Here is a 21,265-nt window from a genome sequence, read left to right as displayed (position 1 = left end):
GTGTGGTCCCAGCTCTTTGGGAGATTAAGAGGGGAGGATTATTTGAGCCAGAAAGTTAGTGGCTACAGTGAGTGATAATTGTGCCACTGTACTCCAGCTTGGGTGACAGAGTGAGATCTGGTCTCAAAAAAAAAATTGTGCTGTTCATTTCAGGCATGTTAAGTATACTCACATTGTTATGCAAAAAACTTGTAGAAATTTTACATCTTGGGAAACTAAAATTCGATACCCATTAAGTAATAACTGCTCATTTTACCCTTTTTCCAGCCCTTGACAAACACCCTTCCACTTAAGTTATCTCATACAAATGGAATCATATAGTATCCATCATTTTTTACTGGCTTATTTCAGGTGACATAATATTCTCAAAGAAGTTTATCTTAAAATGTGACAAGATTTTTTTAAAAGGCTAAGTAAAATTTCATTGTATGTATATGTTATATTTTTTGATGTGTTTATAAATAAAGGAACACCTGGGTTGCTTCAGCCATTTGGCTTTTGTGAATACTGGTACAATAAACATAGATGTTCAAATATGTCTTTCAGGTCCTCTGTGGCATATTTTGGATATGGGATTTATTATTTGATATAGCATTTTATGATAATTTTAGTTTTAATTACTTGAAAAACATTTATAACATTTTAAATCAATGGCTGCATTCTTGTTTTTCACCAAAAATCAATATGGGTTTCGTTTTTATTGCATTATCAACAGATTTGGTATTTAAAAAAAAACTGATAATGGCAATTCTGATTGATGTGAGGTGATTTTGTTTCTCATTGTGATTTTTATGCATTTCTCTACAAATTGTAATATACTGTGTTCTTTAAATTGCTTTTTCTAATTTGTGTATCATTTTTTATGAAAATTTAAGTCAATTATTTTTCCATTTCTAAAGGAAGTAATTGAACTTTATTGTTTGGTTTTAAGAGTTGTTTATATATTGGTCATATTAACTCCCGTCACATGTGATTTGCAAATATTTTCACTCATTAAAATAATACCACAGTTACGTGTTTCTCTGTTCTTTGAACTATGTATTTATCTCCTAAAGTGCTGGGTTTACAGGTGTGAGCCGCCATGCCTGGCCCCTTTTTTCTTTATAAATTATTAGCTCTCAGGTATTCCTTTACATGCCAAAAAATTAATATCTATAATGTTTTCTAAGTTTGCTATTTTCTTATTGATTTTTTATTTGAATTTTCTGTTTATTGAAAATGAGGTATTGATGTCTACTTGATGTTTATTATGTTGCTGTGTATTCACTTTTGTCAATATTTTCTTTATATATTTTGAAGCACTACTGTTACATATGTATACATACAGATAAATATAATAGCTACATGTTCCTGGTAAATTGATCCATTTTCCTATTATATAATATAAGTCTTTGTCTCATGCTAGTACTTTACTTAAAGCATGTTTAATATGACTACCTCACCCAATTGTGATTACTATTTTCATAGAATATAGATATTTTCCTCATTGATATTTTCAGCCTATTTGACTCAATGCTAGCATGAGTTCCTTTTTTCTTTCTTTCTTTTTTTTTTTTTTTTTTTTTTTGAGATACAGTCTTTCTCTGTCCCCCAGGCTGACTCACTGCAACCTCTGCCTCCCAGGTTCGAGTGATTCTCCTGTCTCAGCCTTCTGAATTGCTGGGACTACAGGTGTGTGCCACCATTCCTGGCTAATTTTTGTATTTTTATTTTTCTAGTAGAGGTGGGGTTTTACCATGTTTGCCAGGCTTGTCTCAGCCTTCCAAAGTGCTGGTATTACAAGTGTGAGCCACTGTGCCAGGCCTAAAATCAGTCTCTTGTAGGCAGCATATTGTATGATTTTTTTCTTAGTCAGGCATTTTATTTATTTTTTTCTTTTTTAATTAATTAATTAATTAATTTAAGATAGGGTTTCCCTCTGTCAATCAGGCTTGCTTGTAGTGGTGTTATCACAACTCACTGTAGCCTCAACTTCCAGAACTCAGATGATCCTCTTATTTCAGCCTCTCAAGTAGCTGGACTACAAGGATGTACAATCACACATTTTTTGTTTTTTTTTTTTTTGTAGAGACAGGGCTTTGTTATGTTGCCTAGGCTGGTCTTGAAATCCTAGGATCAAGTGTTCAGCCTACCTTGGGCTCCCAAAGTCCTGAGATTACATTTCTTTTTATTAAGTAGTTTAATTGGCCAGGCTTGGTTGCTCACGCCTATAATCCCAGCACTTTGGAAGGCCAAGGCAGATGGATCACGAGGTCAGGAGTTCAAGACCAGCCTGGCCAAGATGATGAAATCCCGTGTCTACTAAAAATAAAAAAATTAGCTGGGTGTGGTGGCACACGCCTATAATCCCAGCTGCTTGGGAGGGTGAGGCAGAAAACTGCTTGAACCTGGGAGATGGAGGTTGCAGTAAGCCGAGATCATGCCACTGCACTCTAGCCTGGGTGACAGAGCGAGACTCTCTTAAAAAATAAAAACAGAAAATTAAAAGTAGTTTAATTGATTTATATTTAAAATGATTATTTAAAAAAATGAAGTTACTATTATCAGTTTTGTTGTTTTATGTGTTTCTTGTAGATATGTTTTTCTTATTTTCTGTTTTCTTCCATTTTAATTTTAATTGTGTAGGGACATGCTTTATTTTTTAATTTTTTTCGTATATTTTATAAATTTTATCTTCATAATGGTCATGAAAAATGGAGATCACATAAAACATCTTAAAGTTAAAACAATATATTTTGATCTCATGACAACTTCAGTTAAATACAAAAACTACACCTCTATATTTTTTAGTTTGTTGATATTAAAAATTATATTGTATTTATTAACAGATCAATATTTCATTTTTCATGTACTTTTATTTTTTTGAGGCAGAGTCTTGCTTTGTTGCTCAAGCTGGAGTGAAGTGGCATCTCAGCTCACTGCAACTTCTATTTTCCAGGTTCAAATGATTCTTATGACTCAGCCTCCCAAGGAGCTGAGATGACAGGCATGTGCCATGAAACCTGACTAATGTTTGTATTTGTAGTAGAGATGGAGTTCACCGTGTTGGCCAGGCTGGTCTCAAACTCCTGGCCTCAAGCAATCCACCTGCCTTGGCCTCTTCAAGTGCTGGGATTACAGGTTTGAGCTATCACTCCTGGCCTTGTTTTTTATATTCTATAGAAATGTAAGGGTTTTATGCACCATCATTATGACAGTAAAGAATTCTGGCCAGCTGTGGTGCCTCATGCCTGTAATCCCAGTACTTTGGGAGGCCGAGGTAGGCAGATAATGAGGTCAGGAGTTCGAGACCAGCCTGACCAACATGGTAAAACCCCATCTCTACTAAAAAAAAAACAAAAACAAAAACAAAAGCCAGATGTGGTGGTGTGTGCCTGTAATCCCAGCTACTTGGGAGGCTGAAGCAGGACCCGGGAGGCACAGGTTGCAGTGGGCTGAGATAGCACCACTGCACTGCAGCATGGGCAACAGAGCAAGACTCCATATCAAAAAAGATAAAAGAGTTCTATATGTATCTGTATATTTACATGTAATAGAGAGCTTTATGTTTATATATGTTTTTATGATGGTGTCCAGCATCATTTTATTTTTCAACGTAATGGACTTATTTTAGCATTTTATTTATTTATTTTTTTTTGAGATGGAGTTTCGCTCTTGTTACCCAGGCTGGAGTGCAATGGCACGATCTCGGCTCACCGCAACCTCCGCCTCCTGGGTTCAGGCAATTCTCCTGCCTCCGCCTCCTGAGTAGCTGGGATTACAGGCATGCACCACCATGCCCAGCTAATGTTTTGTATTTTTAGTAGAGACGGGGTTTCACCATGTTGACCAGGATGGTCTCGATCTCTTGACCTCGTGATCCACCTGCCTCAGCCTCCCAAAGTGCTGGGATTACAGGCTTGAGCCACCGCGCCTGGCCCTTTTTTTTTTTTTTTTTTTTTTTTTCATGCTGTGTCTTACTTTGATGCCCAGGCTGATCTTCAACTCGTGGTCTCAAGTGATCTGACTGCCTCAGCCTCTTAAAACTGTGGGGTTAGAGGCATGAGTAACTGTGTCTGGCCATAACGTAGCATTTTTTCTAGTACTTTGCTAGTGGCAGTGAACACTTTCACCTCTTTTTTATTTATATATATATTTTTTTTGAGATGGAGTTTTACTGTTGTTGCCCAGACTGGAGTGCAATGGCACAATCTCGGCTCACTCAACCTCTGCCACCCGGTTCAAGCGATTCTCCTGCCTCACCCTCCCACGTAGCTGGGATTACAAGCATGTGCCACCACGCCTGGCTCACCTCTTATTTTGGGAAGTCTTTTTTTTTTTTTTTTTTTTTTTTTGGAGTGGGGGACGGAGTTTCGCTCTTGTTACCCAGGCTGGAGTGCAATGGCGCGATCTCGGCTCACCGCAACCTCCGCCTCCCGGGTTCAGGCAATTCTCCTGCCAGGCATGCGCCACCATGCCCAGCTAATTTTTTGTATTTTTTTTAGTAGAGACGGGGTTTCACCATGTTGACCAGGATGGTCTCGATCTCTTGACCTCGTGATCCACCCGCCTCGGCCTCCCAAAGTGCTGGGATTACAGGCTTGAGCCACCGCGCCTGGCTGGAAAGTCTTTATTTATATTTTGTCTTTCAAGTAAAATAATTTTGAATCAAGTCTTACTGGTTAAAATTTTTTATTACATTAAAATTTGGGAAGTTCTTTGCCTTTTTTGTCTTCAAGTAACCTCTGTATTACTTTTTTCCTATATTCTAATATTTCCTTCATGAATATATTGACATTCTTGATGGCATCCGGTAAGTTTTACATTTCATGTTTTAATTTTGTTTTGCAACTTAATAATTTTGTGTTATATGTTTTAGTGTATGCCACCTCACAAAATAATGTATTTTGGTATTTTAGTTTATATTTTAATTGTGTATGACAGTATTTAACTCTGTGCAATTTAAGACAGTGCAGAGCAAAATTAAATACGAATTAGACCTGGGCACAGTGGCTTATGCCTGTAATCCCAGCACTTTGGGAGGCTGAGGCAGGCAGATCATGAGGTCAGGAGATTGAGACCATCCTGGCTAACACAGTGAAACCCCATCTCTACTAAAAACACAAAAAATTAGCCAGGCATGGTGGCAGACACCTGTAGTCCCAGCTACTCGGGAGGCTGAGGCAGGAGAATTGCTTAAACCTGAGAGTCGAAGGTTACAGTGAGCCAAGATTGCGCCACTGCACTCCAGCCTGGGCAACAGAGCGAGAGTCTGTCTCTAAACAAACAAACAAACTAAACCAAATATGAATTAACCATATTTATTGTCTACTGCCAATATAATTATCTGTTTCCCTATATAAATATTATTCCTGTATTTTATTAAGACTTGTGTTTTTCTGGTATAGGTTTATTGTGAATGGTTAATTTTATCTAGGTGAGCAGTCATAAAAATTCTCCAAATTTCAACATTTAGGTTTTGTTTTTTTTTAGAACAGAGTCTTGCTTTTGTTGCCCAGGGTGGAGTGTAGTGGCCTGATCTTGGCTCACTGCAACCTCCGCATCCCAGGTTCAAGCAGTTCTCCCACCTCATTCTCCTGAGTAGCTGGGATTACAGGTGCCCACTACCTTGCCCAGCTAATTTTTGCATTTTTATGAGCTATAGGGTTTCAGCACATTGGCCAACCTGGTCTCAAACTCCTGACCTCAGATGATCCACCCACCACAGCCTTCCAAAGTGCTGGAATTACAGGCATGAACCAGCACGCCCGGCTAACATTTAGTTATTTTTAAATCTGTGTTTTTGTGTGGGAGAAAAATGTTTGGATTGAAAGATAGCTCAAAAACTGTCATAACTCTGTATCTGCAACCTCAGCCTCCCAGGTTGAAGCATTTCTCCCTTCCTCAGCTTCCCAAGTAGCTGGGATTACAGGTGACTGCCACCACACCCAGCTAATTTTTGTATTTTTAGTAGAGACAGTGTTCCACCATGTTGACCAGGCTGGTCTTGAACTCCTGACCTCAGGTGATCTGTCTGCCTCAGCCTCCTGAAGTGCTGGGATTATAGGCATTAGCCACCAAACCTGGCCGACAATCAAGTATTCTTAAATATTCAATTTAGTCATCTTAATTATATTGATGTGTTATGCAACATATCCCTAGAATGTTTTTATTTTGCAAAGCTAAATCTCAGTACATATTAAACAACTACCAGTTTTTCCCATTTTGTCAGACTTTTTAAACACCACTCTTTTCTGTTTCTAGGAGTGTTTTATATATCTGCTTTGTATATCTCATACAATCTCTCTTTGTGGCTGGCTCATTTCATTTCGTATGATGACTTCTAGCTTTATCTTTATAGTTGTTAGAATATTTCCTGCTTTTTAAATCCTAGGTGATATTCAAGTATTTCTGTATTTCACATTGTATCTACTGAATGGTTTGGTGACAGAAATTTGCATTGTTTTTACTTATGTGCTTTCAGTGATGTTGCTGCAATGATTATGGGTATGCAAATTACTCTTATGATCAAATATGTGAAAGTTTATATATGTACTGCATTCTACTTTATTAGCCAACTTTTTTACCTTTATACTCATACCAATTATTTAATTCTTTGTAGCTTTGTAATGTGTTTTCAAATCAAGAACTGCAATGCCTTTAACATTACTTTTTTCTTTTTTTTTTTTTGAAAATTGTATACTTTAATGTCTTTTGAGATTTTATATACTTCTGTGGTTCCTATTTCTTCAAAAATGCAGTGAATTTTGCATTGCATTAAATTAGTAGATTAAGCAGTATGTATCATCTTCACAGTATTATTTCAATGTTTGAACAAGAGCATGCTCAAGAGTGTGTTGATTTCTACATATTTGTAAATTTTTAAGTTTTTTTCTATTGTTTTATATTCTCATTTCATTTTTGTTATAAAAAGTAATCCATAAAAATTCAGTTTTTGGCCGGGCGCGGTGGCTCACGCCTATAATCCCAGCACTTTGGGAGGCCAAGGCAGATAGATCACAAGGTCAAGAGATCGAGACCATCCTGGTCAACATGGTGAAACCCTGTCTCACTAAAAATAAAAAAATTAGCTGGGCATGGTGGCACATGCCTATAGTCCCAGCCACTTGGGAGGCTGAGGCAGGAGAATTGCTTGAACCCGGGAGGCAGAGGTTGTGGTGAGCCGAGATCGCACCATTGCACTCTAGCCTGGGTAACGAGCAAAAATCCGCCTCAAAAAAAAAAAAAAAAAAAAGACTTCTTATCTGGCGTACCAGGTGGTCTTTGAAGGAGATTGTTGTATAGCTATTGAAAAGCGTGTGTATCCTAATGTTGAGAAGTGTTTTCTGTATTTTTGTTAAATGTATTTGTTTTTTACTGCCTTCAGGTGCTCTCTTCCCTCATTTTCTATCTTGTTTTATCTTTATTGTAGAAAGTCAGGTATTGAAATATCCTACTATAATTATATTGTTCTCTATGTGTTTCATTTCTGTTATTCTGTCAGTGTTTGCTACCACAATGTGAGATACAAACACACATGCAACACACATGTATATACAAATTTGTCACAGGTTCTTAGTAAATGAATCTATTATTGTTTAATGTTTCTCTTTGGAGTTTTGACTTATGGTATATTTTATAAAATATAACAGTTTTTGACTTAAGATGTATCTTGTGTAATTTTTTAGACATCTTCTGTTCTCATTTTGTTAATATTTGTGTAGAATGTATACATCCATCGTACCACTTTCAGTCTTGTTTTATAATTATATCTCAGCTTACCCTGAAGAAAGTCAAGTTGGATCTTGGTGTTCAAAATTTTTTAATTAATTCCATTATTGAAAGTATGTCTCTTTTTTTTTTTTTTGAGAAAGTTTTTCTCTTGTTACCCAGGCTGGAGTGCAGTGTTGCAATCTCGGCTCACTGTAACCTCCACCTCCCGGGTTCAAGCAATTCTCTCACCTTAGCCTTTTGTGTAGCTGTGATTACAGACACCCACCACCATGCCCAGCTAATTTTTGTATTTTCAGTAGAGATGGGGTTTCACCATGTTGGCCAGGCTGGTCTCAAACCCCTGACCTCAGGTGATCCACCTGCTTCAGCCTCCGAAGGTGCTGGGGTTAAAGGCATGAGCCACTGTGCCTAGCTGAAAGTATGTCTCTTGATTTATTATATAGATATTTAAGTAAAGTTAACTCTATATATATTCTTCTGAAACAGAAAGACTTGCTAACATTTTATTCTTTAATTTGATTCTTGTTTCTTAGTCCCTTTTTTCTCTTTCTTCCTTTGTGTCTTTTTGATTTTTGTATTTATATGCTTTTATTTCTTTCTTATTTTGTTTTGTCAGTCTACACAAATATATCCTTTGTGGTTCCTTGGAGATTGCATAAAACCTCTACAAGATAAAACAGTATATTATAGTCTAGTTAAAAATCAACTTTATTTGCATGCAAAAATTCTTATTCATACAGCTGCCCTCAACCTTGTCATTGAGGTTGCTAATTATATCTTTATGTTACATATTCATTAGCAGATGTTTACTATAATTTGTATTCTATCTTTCACATGTCAGAGAATAATTAAAAATACTTTCTGCACCATTATGATAATGGTACAAAATTACATTATTGTATATGTGCATATCTTTCCCAGAAAGTTATGTATTTTCATATGATTGTGTGTTATTTTCTTGCATCATGTCATTTTCAGTGGAAGGAACTCCTTTCAGCATCTTTGATATGTAGGGCATAGGCAGTGCCAAAATATATTTTCAGAATTTTCCCATATATATGTTTATTTATTTTAAGATGGAGTTTCATTCTTGTTGCCCAGGCTGGAGTGCAGTGGCATGATCTTGGCTCACTGTAACCGCCATCTCTCGGGTTCAAGTGATTCTTCTGCCTCGGCTTCCCAAGTAGCTGGGATTACAGGAGTGCACCAGCACACCTCGCTAATTATTTTTTGTGTTTTTAGTACAGATGGGGTTTCACCATGTTGATCAGGCTGGTCTCGAACTCCTGACCTCAAGTGATCCACTCACCTTGGTCTCCCAATGTGCTGTGATTCCAGACGTGAGCCATTGCACATGGCCAAATTTTGTTATTTTTGGAAGGTGTTTTACTTGGAAGGTATTTGGCAAGACAGTTGTTACTATTCTCACTTTACAGCTGTTGTTTTCAGGACTTTGACTATATCACAGTTCCTTTCTCGCCTGTGAAATTTTCTTGACATATTTACTGGCTATCTCATAAGACTATTATTATAAATCACACATCACTTTCATCTTGCAGTTCCCAAGATTCTCTTGTTTGTGAGTTTTGAAATTTTGCTTATATATTTGTTTGTTATAAATACCTTTGTGTGTATTATAGTTTGTTGAGTGTCTTTATTTTACATTAATTTTTCTTTTAAATTTTTAATTTTTTTTTGTATTTTTACCTCCACAATTCCTGGTTCCTGCTCTTTTTAATATTTTTTTTGTTCTCATTTTTCTGATTTTTAGTAGTTGTCTCTGTTCCTATTCACTCATGTTTTATTCAATTTATTTTAAATTTTTAAAATTAATTTGTATATTTTTATTTTTTAATGGTTGCTTTCTGAAAATTTTATAATTTCTGATGGGCTGTATTGCCCTAATATTTTGTATACATTGTAATCTTTAATTGATATTTGGTAAAAACAAGCTCTCTGTCACCATCTTTATAATGCAGCTTTGTCCTGGCATAGTCTGAAGCCATTTGTCTTAACTAGTCATCCTGAGAGTCTTTCAAACATGTTCTTAGGATGTGTCTTCTCTAAGATTTTCTAGGGTTTTTTTCAGTTTTTTTTTTTTTTTTTTTAGTTAAAAGAGTTTGTTCATGTTTCTTCTGAATAGTCAGTAATCACTTGCTACAACTGTTTTCTACTGCAGTCTCTTCAGTGCTATAACATTTACCTTTGACTTCAGCAGACTCAAAATGTCATTCCAAAGTACACCACCATTTCTTTCAGCCCTTTATGTCATGGGAGACAGAAACCAATGTCTGCAAAGGGACACAGAACCCAGAAATAAAGATGTATATGTTTGTTATTATTTATCTTGTCTTTTAAAAATGAAACCAGGAGTTGGCAATTTACTTCTAAAGGCACTATGTTATATTGGGGAACAGAAAGAGCTTTGTTGGGTAAACAAAACAGACTTGTCTTTTTCTTCTATGTGGCTCTTCACATTGTGCCCCCTGGGGACCTGTACACACTGAACTTATTTATAAATTTTCCACAAATGTATTTTGGTCAGTATGTTTTAGTTATATGTCTGTGAAGAAATTGGAGCCTGTGGCATTTTGCTATGCAATCTTGCTTATGTAGTTTGTATAATTTTATAGATTAAATTTGTAAAGTATATTCATCTGTGTCTAGCAAGTGGAGTAATGTCTTATTTTTATTTCTTTCAGTTATGTGTTTTCATTTTGCCCAAGACCTTTGGCCAGAGCAGAACATAAAAGATTCTTTCCAAAATGTGACACTGAGAAGACACAGAAAATGTGGGCATGAGAATTTACAGTTAAAAAAAGGCTGTAAAAGTGTGGATGAGTGTATGGAGTACAAAGGAGGTTATAACAGAGTTAACCAATGTTTGACAGCTACCCCAAGCAAAATACTCCAATGTAATAAGTATGTGAAAGTCTTTCATAAATTTTCAAATTCAAATAGACATAAGAAAAGACATACTGGAAATAAACATTTCAAATGTAAAGAATGTGGCAAATCATTTTGCATGCTTTCACAACTAACTCAGCGTAGAAGATTTCATACTAGAGTGAATTCTTACAAATGTGAAAAGTGTGGAAAAGCCTTTAACCAGTCCTCACAGCTTACTAGACATAAGATAATTCATACTGAAGAGAAACCCAACAAATGTGAAGAATGTGGCAGAGCCTTTAAACTGGACTCACACCTTTCTATACATAAAAGAAATCATACTGGAGAGAAACCTTACAAATGTGAAGAATGTGGCAAAGTCTTTAGTCAGTCCTCACACCTTACTACACAAAAGATACTTCCTAGTGGAGAGAACCTCTACAAATGTGAAGAATGTGGAAAAACTTTTAATCTATTCTCAAATCTTACTAACCATAAGAGAATTCATGCTGGAAAGAAACCCTACCAATGTAAAGAATGTGGCAGAGCTTTTAACATATCCTCAAACCTTAAGAAACAGGAGAAAATTTACACTGGAGAGAAACTCTACAAATGTGAAGAATGTGGCAAAACTTTTAGCCGATCTTCAAACCTTACTAAACATAAGAAAATCCATTCTGCAGAGAAATCCTACAAATGTGAAGAATGTGGCAAAACCTTTAACCAGTCCTCAACTCTTATTATTCATAAGATAATTCATACTGGAGAGAAACCCTACAAATGTAAACAATGTGGCAAAGCTTTTAACCAATCTTCAAACCTTACTAAACATAAAAAAATTCATACTCCAGAGAAATCCTACAAATGTGAAAAATGTGGCAAAGCTTTTAACCAACCCTCAAACCTAATTAACCATAAGAAAATTTATACTGGAGAGAAACCATACAAATGTGAAGAATGTGGAAAAGCTTTTAATCGATCCTCAACCCTTACTAGACATAAGAAAATTCATACTGGAGAGAAACCCTACAAATGTGAAGAATGTGGCAGAGCTTTTAGCCAGTCTTCAAACCTCGCTGAACATAAGAAAATTCATACGGGAGAGAAACCCTACAAATGTGAAGAATGTGGCAAGGCCTTTAACCGATTCTCAACCCTTACTAAACATAAGAGAATTCATACTGGAGAAAAACCCTATAAATGTGAAGAATGTGGAAAAGCTTTTAATCAGTCCTATCAACTTAGTAGACATAAGATAATTCATACTAAAGAGAAACTCAAAGAATGTGAAGAATTTGGCAAGGCCTTTAAACAGTCCTCACACCTTAGTCTACATAAAATTACTCGTACTGGAGAGAAACCCTACAAATGTGAAGAATATGGCAAAGTCTTTAACCAGTCTTCACATCTTACTACACAAAAGATAATTCATACTGGAGAGAAACTCTACAGATTGGAAGAACATGGAAAAGCTTTTAGCCTATTCTCAAACATTACTAACCATAAGAGAATTTATACTGGAGAGAAACCCTACAAGTGTGAAGAATGTGGAAAGGCTTATAACCGATTCTCAAACCTTACTATACATAAGAGAATTCATACTGGAGAGAAACCTTACCAATGTGCAGAATGTGGCAAAGCCTTTAACTGCTCCTCGACTCTTAATAGGCATAAGATAATTCATACTGGAGAGAAACCTTACAAATGTAAAGAATGTGGCAAAGCTTTTAACCTGTCCTCAACCCTTACTGCACATAAGAAAATTCATACTGGAGAAAAACCTTATAAATGTGAAGAATGTGGCAAAGCTTTTAACCAGTCCTCAAACCTTACTACACATAAGAAAATTCATACTTCAGAGAAACCCTACAAATGTGAAGAATGTGGCAAATCATTTAACCAGTTCTCATCTCTTACTATACATAAGATAATCCATACTGGAGAGAAACCCTACAAATGTGGAGATTATGGCAAAGCTTTCAACCTATCTTCAAATCTTACTACACATAAGGAAATTCATACTGGAGAGAAGCCCTACAAATGTGAAGAATGTGACAGAACTTTTAATTCATCCTAAAAACTTACTACACATAAGAAAATTCATACTGAAGAGAAACACTACAAGTATGAATAATGTGGTAAAGCCTTTAACCAGTCTTCTTTTCTACACAGAAGACCTTTTATACTGGCGAGAAACCCTACAAATGTAAAGAATGTGGCAAAGCTTTTAATTTACCTTCAAACCTTCAGAATGTGAGAAAATTCATACCAGAGAGAATCCTACAAATGTCAAAACTGTGGCAAAGCCTTTAACTGGTCCTCAACTTTTACTAAACATAAGGTAATTTATACTGGAGAGAAGCCATACAAATGAGAAGAATGTGGCAATGCCTTTAATCAGTCATCACACCTCTCTACACAAGATAATTTATACTGGAGAGAAACTACAATTGTGAAGAATGTGGCAAAGCTTTTAACCAATCCTCATACTTTACTAACCATACATACTGGAGAGAAATGCTACAGTTGTGAAGAATGTGACAAAGCTTTTAACCTATCCTCAACCCTTACTGCAGATAAGAAAATTCATATTGGAGAGAAACTCTACAAATGTGAAGTCTGTGGCAGAGCCTTTAACCGATTCTCAACAGTACATATAAGAGTATTTATATTGGAGAGAAACCCTACAAATGTAAAAAATGTGGCAATGCCTTTAACTGGTCCTCACACCTTGCTACACATAAGACAATTTATATTTGAGAGAAACTATGAAAATACGAATAATGTGGCAACATACAACCAATCCTCAAACCTCAATAAACATAAGATAGATAATACTGAAAACTTCAGACACCTGAAAGATGTGATGATGATTTTGACAACACCTCAAACTTTCTCACATAAATCATACTGGTGAAAAATTTCACAAAGCCTTTAAATGGTTGTCACACTTGATTGTAGGTAAGAAAATCCATATTGAAGAAAACTAGAAGTGTAAAGAATGTGGCAGCATTTCTAATAAATGCTCCGTATTGCACAGGAAAGCATTTATACTTCAGAAAGATTGTACAAATGTAAGGAATGTGGAAAAGCCATTAATATCTGCTCACATCGGCTGGGTGCGGTGGCTCACGCCTGTAATCCCAGCACTGTTGGTGGTCAAAGTGGGCAGACCAGGAGGTCTAGAGATTGAGGCCATCCTGGCCAACATGGTGAAACCCCATCTCTACTACAAAAAAAAAATTAGCGGCCGGCAGGGTGGCTCAAGCCTGTAATCCCAGCACTGTGGGAGGCCGAGGTGGGTGGATCACGAGGTCAAGAGATCGAGACCATCCTGGTCAACATGATGAAACCCCATCTCTACTAAAAATACAAAAAATCAGCTGGGCATGGTGGCGCGTGCCTGTAATCCCAGCTACTCAGGAGGCTGAGGCAGGAGAATTGCCTGAACCCAGGAGGCGGAGGTTGCGGTGAGCCGAGATCACGCCATTGCACTCCGGCCTGGGTAACGAGCGAAACTCTGTCTCAAAAAAAAAAAAAAAAAAAAAAATAGCTGGGTGTGGTGTTGCGTGCCTGTAGTCCCAGCTACTCAGGAGGCTGAGGCAGGAGAATTGGTTGAACCCAGGAAACGGAGGTTGCAGTGAGCCATCGCTGCACTTTAGCCTGGGCAACAGAGTGAGACTCCATCTCCAAGAAATATCTGCTCACATCTTACTCAATATTAGAGAGTTAGTACTTAATAAAAATGCAGTTTTTGTCGAGATCTTTCAGAAAATAGAAGCCTTTAAAGTGAAGAAGAGGAGCTAGGTGTGCTGGTGTGGCACACATGTAATGCCAGCACTTTGGGAGGCCAAGGTGGGTGGATCAGGTCAGAATCAGGTCAGGACCTCAAATTCCTGAGTTTGAGACTTGCGTGGCCAACATAGTGAAACTGTGTCCCTACTAAAAATACGAAAATTAGCTGGGTGTGGTGGCAGGCCCCTGTAATCCCAGCCACTTGGGAGGCACGGGTAGGAGAATTGCTCAAATTTGGGAGATGAAGGTTGCAGTAAGCTGGGGTCACACCACTGCACTCCAGCCAGGGCTACAAGAGCAAAAAACTTCATCTCGGAAAATACAAAGTATTTTGAGGACAAACATTACAAATACGAATAGAGTTGTAGTGCCTTTACTTGTATCACAGATACAGTGTACTATTTTGTACTGGAGGAAAACCCTGAAGCAGTTGCTCAAACTTTGTTCAATACCAGAAAATTTATATTGGAGGAAAAACTCTCCAAATGTAATGCATTTGGAGAAACATCTTTTAAAAAACTACAGCTTAGAAAATACCAGAGGCCGATGGGGAGGAAGGCAGGAAATCACACTGCCATGTGTATACCTATGCAGCAATCTTGCATGTTCTTCACATGTACCCTAAAACCTAAAATGCAATAAAAAACCAGAGGCCTCATGCTAAAATATATTTTTTGCAAATGCAGTAAATGTAAAAATAATTTAATCAAAAATTAAGACTGTAAATAGCGAATTCAGGCCAGGCTCACGCCTGTAATCCCAACACTTTGGTAGGCCAAGGTGGGTAAATAACCTGAGATCAGGAGTTTGAGACCAGCCTGGCCAACATGGTGAGAGCCAGCTTCTACTAAAAATACAAAAATTAGCCGGGCATGGTGGCATGCGCCTGTAATCTCAGCTACTCCAGATGCTGAGGCAGGAGAACGTTTGAACCCAGGAGGCAGAAGTTGTGGTGAGCCTGTGATGACATTGCATTCCAGCCTAGGTGACAGAGCAAGACTCCATCTCAAAACAAAAAAGAATTCACAGTAGAAATATCATCTAAGGTACTGACACTTCAGACATTGCACTTAAACAATGCAGAGTATAGAAAATAAAGTTGGTAGATGAATTGTATATAACCTTAAAATAAGTAGAGAATTTTTTGTAGATTTATAATTCAAATTTTTTTCTTGAAAAAATTGAGTTTTTGAAAAGCAAAAATGTAATTCAACTCTCAAATTGCTTAATGCTCTTCATTCCTATTGTATTCACATGAAAGCATGTGATCAATTAATTGTTCATCAGAGATAAGAAATCATTTCTGTTAGGTGGGCATTATTTATGATACTTTCTACCTGAAAGAGTAAGGACATTACTGTAAGATGCATGATAAAAAGCTGAGTGGAGTGGCTTTTTGTGTTTAACTTACAGTATTAAGCCATCATGAGGTAGACATTCAGAGTGATATTCTTCTGCATTAATAGTAAGAAAAAGTTATTTTTAATCTTAGTTAAAATCAAAGTTAATTTGTAGCCTATTATTTTACGCTGTTGTATGTAATAAAATGCGTTATGTTTAAAACTTTTTAAATTGTGTGTGAACTTAAACTTTTTTTTTAACTTGTTAAAACCATTGTGCATTCAATGAAGTGTTTTTATGCCACTAACTTTTACCCATCCCCCCTTACTCAAGGGTTTAGGTAAAAGAGGGTAACTGTATGCTATTTGATAACATAATAGACTAACATTTCTAATAATTATTTTTGCTAGTTGCTTTAAACTGCTAATAAGTTAAAGAGCCTGGGTGCGGTGGCTCACGCTTGTAATCCCAGCATTTTGGGAGGCTGAGGCAGGCAGATCACAATGTCAGGAGATCAAGATCATCCTGGCTAACACGGTGAAACCCCACCTCTACTAAAAATACAAAAAGTTACCTGAGCGTGGTGGCACACAGCTGTAGTCCCAGTTACTCCGGAGGCTGAGGCAAGAGAATCGCTTAAACCTGGGAGGCGGAGGTTGCAGTGAGCTGAGATCACGCCCCTTCGCTCCATCCTGGGTGACAGAGCAAGACTCCATCTCAAAAAAAAAAATTGTTTCCATAGGTTAGATTTTTTGTTCTATTTTTGATTTAAACGTATTTCTCTTAATTTTTGTGGATACAAAAGTGATGGCATGTATGGCATTTGATACAGGCTTATGATTTTATGCATTAGTCACATCAGGGCAAAAAGAAGTATCCATCAACTCCAGCATTTCTCCTTTGTATTACAAACCAATTCTACACTTCTAGATACTTCAGAATGTACAATCTTTATTGACTACAGGGTTGTTTTTATGGTTATAATAAAAATTATATACAAGTATACATAAATAATGAGAAAATTCTGAGTTCTGAATAAACATTTTAAAAATGTTACCTATTTTTGGCCAGGCGAGGTGGCTCAAGCCTGGCCTGAACTTGGGACTTGGAGGTTTCAGTGAGCCGAGATCACACCATTGCACTGCAGCCTGGGCACCAGAGTGAGACTCTGTCTCAAAAAATATATTTATAAATTTATAAGTTATATAATAAATTTATATATACATTTACAAGTGCTTTTATTTATTTGAGCAAATTGGAGCTCATTTATTTATTTAGAAACGGAGTTTCGCTCTTGTTACCCAGGCTGAAGTGCAATGGCACAATCTCGGCTCACCGCAACCTCTGCCTCCTGGGTTCAAGCAATTCTCCCGCCTCAGCCTCCCAAGTAGCTGGGACTACAGGCATGCGCCACCATGCCCCTCTAATTTTTGTATTTTTTAGTAGAGACAGGGTTTCACCATGTTGACCAGGATGGTCTTGATCTCTTGACCCCGTGATCCACCTGCCTCGGCCTCCCAAAGTGCTGGGATTATAGGCATAAGCCACCGCGCCCGGCCTAGTTAGAGCTCTTTTATATATTTTCAGTAGTGAAATATGGTGTACACAAGACATAAATACATAGACGTATTAGCCATGCCAGTAGAAGTACATTTCGTAGATTCATAAGACCTCCTTTTTCCTATCTTAGACTTGCAAACTCTTGATGACCTGGTTTATTACTCTGGCAGTTGTCAGCTACATAGCCCTAAATTTGCATATGGAAGAAAACGACTCTTAGGTGAAAATCAAAGGGCAAGGTTTACATCTCAAGGTACATAAAGAGTCTGGTGGTGCTAGAAGGAGGTTAAAGATGGATGCCAGATCAAACAAAAATTACGTAGCAGAACACACACTGAATCCCGGGTTTTCAAAAAGGGAGAATTATGAGACTAGACTATGTGATGCTTTTACAGTGCACTTAAAATTTTTTTCCAAGGTCAGCCGTGGTGGCTCATGCCTGTAACAGCCAGGTGTGTTGGTGTGTGCCTATAATCCCAGCTACTCGGGAGGCTGAGGCAGGAGAATCGCTTGAACCTGGGAGGTGGAGGTTGCAGTGAACCGAAATCGTGGCATTGCACCTCAGCCTGGGAAACAAGAAACTCTGTCTAAAAAGAAAAAAAAAAAAAAAAAATTCCAGAGTAGCTTCTGTTGTAATAGCTATTAATGAATAAAACAGAATTCAGTTTATCTGAGAAAATTTTTGTCACAAACGCAAGGTCTTAGGAGATAAACACAAAAACATGAATGCCTTTTAAATACAAACGTATACGCACATGTACACATGTTGGATGTTAGCTTTTAATGAAGCTGACTTTGAGCCATTGAGCTCCTAAAAATACATATTTTTTAGGAAGACCCAGAGGCTTCTCAGCAGGAATGGACCCAATACCTCCCATTTTCAAGTTTACATGGTATCAAAAGGAATAAGACAGATACACAAACAAGTGGGAACAAATTTTGGACAACACAAGGAGGAGCGCACTCAGGCAAAACAGACTCAAAACCAACTCAAAGCCTGATCTCAACAAAAATGCAAAGTGGGTGTATTGGTGAGCCCTATCATTTCCCTTGGTGGTACCTGACAAATGGTTTAACAAGCCCAGATAAGAAAACAAGAGGCCAAAAGAAGAAAGAAGAAAGAACAATAGGCCAGGCAAGGCACGGTGGCTCATACGTGTAATCCTAGCACTTTGGGAGACTGAGATGGGTGGATCACGAGGTTGGGACTTCGAGACCAGCCTGGCCAACATAGTGAAACCCTGTCTCTACTAGAAATACAAAAATTAGCTGGGTGTGGTGGCACACACCTATAGTCCCAGCTACTCTGGGAGGCTGAGGCAGGAGACTCACTTGAACATGGGAAGTGGAGGTTGCAGTGAGCCAAGACTGTGCCATTGCACTCTAGCATGGGTGACAGAGTGACTCTGTCCCCTGCAAAAAAAGAAAACAATAGGCTCTTGGCATACAATCAGGTTATCTCACCCTTTGAGCACGTCTGCTCCTGATCTCCCCACTTCCCCCGTACTGAAAGAGATGTGCAACTTTGCACATGGGACAGCCTTTGAGAGGTTCCCTGGGAAAATCTTACTGGCAGCTACTGAAATCCTCCTGAAGACTGTCTCATCGCAAGCCACTGGCCACTGAATGCAGCACCATCCTGGTTTTTCCTGGTGGTTGTGCCAAATTTTGTTCCTAGACTGAACTGAGGATCGGGCTGCTATTTCTCATGATTCAATGATGAGATACAGATGAAATGGGGATGAAGAGAGTTTTTATTTCTGCAACCGGTTACAGGAATGCCTGGAAATGATCAATAGACAAACTCAAGATGACAAAGTTTTTCAGAGCTTATGTACCTTCTAAGCTATATGTCTATGTGGAAGTGTGCATTGATCTAAAGACATAAGTGATTTACTTCTTTTAATCTATAACTAAGGTCTAAGTCCTGAACACCTACCTCTGGAGCCTCAGTAAATTTACTTAATCTAAATGGGTCCAGGTACTGGGGTGATTACCCTTACCTTGTCTCCTGCTAAATCATGGGATTTTGTGGAGGGCTGGGGAGTTTTGTCAGATGCACAAAAAAACTTGTTTAATCCTAAATGGGTCCTATTAAGGATTCCCTAGTTATTTTTATCATGCTTTAAGGCATAAGAAAGGCCTGGGCAGAACTCTTGGTGGGCTTTTGCTACATTCCAGCCTTTGTATAAGGGCACTGGTTTTTAATATTTAACATAACCACTCAGTCAGTACTGAAACAGTTGCTATGGAAGCCTGCATTAGTGAATTGGTGAGATCTGGTGTGCCACACTGGGATTACAGGCATGCGCCACCACACCCAGCTGAATGCAATTTTTACTGCAAAGTCTTCTCCCCACGATAACGGTCACTAAGGTCAGAACACCTAGCACAGTGCTTTGCAATATTGTGCACTTAGTATGTATGGAACTGATTTGAATTAGGAGTGAAATAAGTAACAGCTGTCAGTTCTGCAAAGGATACAAAGTAGGCAATACAAGTAAGACTGAAACACCACAACTCAGCAGCAAACACTTTTTTTTTGAGACAGAGTCTATTTCTGTCACCAGGCTGGAGTGCAGTGGCATGATCTCGGCTCACTGCAACCTTGGCCTCCCGGGTTCAAGCAATTTTCCTGCCTCAGCCTCCTGAGTGGCTGGGACTACAGGCGCGTGCCACCATGCCCAGCTAATTTTTGTATTTTTTTAGTAGAGTTGGGGTTTCACCATTTTGGCCAGGATGGTCTTGACCTCTTGACTTCATAATCCGCCCGCCTAGGCCTCCCAAAGTGCTTGGATTACAGGCGTGAGCCACCCCGCCAGGCCAGCAAACACTTTTACATTTATTTAAGACACATTTTCAACTAGTTCACAAAATGATGTTAGTTTAAAGCAGATATTTGAGGGTTTGGCTGAATAGGGCAATCACCTGGAGAGCTTTATATCACACTATTGCCTGGGTCTCACTCCAGGTATTTTGATTAATTGTTCCATTCCAAATTGGGTTTGGGGATGTTAACCCCACTTCAGTTTATCCTAATATACAGCCATGGGTGAAAAGCATTGATTCAGGGTGAGGAATGCTGTTTTTGTGTGATTTTTATATGTGCTTCAGGGCTTTGCCCTAGCTACTCCTAAATTTGTGGTCTTATAAAATATCTTTGCCTTTTAAGGCATTCATAGCCATTAGGTAAAATTGCAGCAAAAGAAAATAGTTGGCAGCTCTATCAGGCACAGTAATTTGATGTAGTTTGTTTAGGAAGTCATATATAGTCTGCAAATACCAAAGAGAGATACAAAGAGTTTTCACATATATGGAGTGCATTATAGGTGTTTTCAAATTTCTCCTGTGTTGAGAAATAAAAAAAGTTTAGACCTTAATTTTCTAAACTCAGTGCTCAGCTATTTCCTCAAGTTATTTCCAGTTTTCCCCAGAGGCTTCAACGGTGTTCTCTGGAGATAATGAATTTATTTCAATGCCTGAAGAGTGCTAGATAAATGGGATGAGAATATATATATGTATGTAGCTTCTATTTCAGAAGTGTCTCTCTCCAGAACCTTGGTGGACTAGAAAACCTGGCTGAGTAGCGTGGTCTGTTGAGGTTCATGAGCTTTAGACTCAGGCAGAGTTAATTCTGAGTCCCAGCCCAGCTGCTTAGTAGCTGTGGGACAGTTATATAAACCTTACCTGCAAGAAAAGGCATAATAACATTGATTGAAAATACAGTAATTCTTTGTATTCATTCTTATAGTCATAAGAATTCTTATAGTCATTCTTATAGTCATTCTGCTCTTAGAAGCAGAATCTGTTTTTTCAAACTTTGGCTCTTTCTGATCTTACTTGCACAGGCCAAAACTGTGACTATGAGAGTGTGCCAGTTTTGGTTCTAGGCTCAAAGGGTCTTAAATTCTTCCAAAATGTGTCTTAAAAGCACATTTTAGCCTGCTGAAAAATAAAATATCATGGG

The 21,265-nt window shown here is 37.9% G+C and overlaps 1 protein-coding gene across 4 annotated transcripts in view; it reads left to right on the top strand.

Annotated features, from left to right (window-relative positions):
- LOC116540898 (zinc finger protein 107) overlaps positions 1 to 13,834 on the top strand; it is a 38,696-nt gene extending 24,862 nt beyond the window's left edge. For 2 of the 4 annotated variants that reach the window (XM_032264695.1, XM_032264697.1), the window contains one exon: positions 10,416 to 13,834. In XM_032264695.1, the coding sequence (XP_032120586.1) occupies positions 10,416 to 12,679 (2,264 nt within the window). In that variant the 3' untranslated portion in view covers positions 12,680 to 13,834. The remainder of the gene's footprint in view (positions 1 to 10,415) is intronic. The other 2 variants (XM_032264696.1, XM_032264698.1) reach the window with 2 other exon arrangements.
- The last annotated feature ends 7,431 nt before the right edge of the window (positions 13,835 to 21,265 follow it).

This window comes from Sapajus apella, unplaced genomic scaffold, assembly GCF_009761245.1.
Source record: "Sapajus apella isolate SASKATOON/1434 unplaced genomic scaffold, GSC_monkey_1.0 scaffold146, whole genome shotgun sequence".
NCBI lineage: Eukaryota > Metazoa > Chordata > Mammalia > Primates > Cebidae > Sapajus > Sapajus apella.
This window is presented reverse-complemented; position numbering and strand designations above follow the sequence as displayed.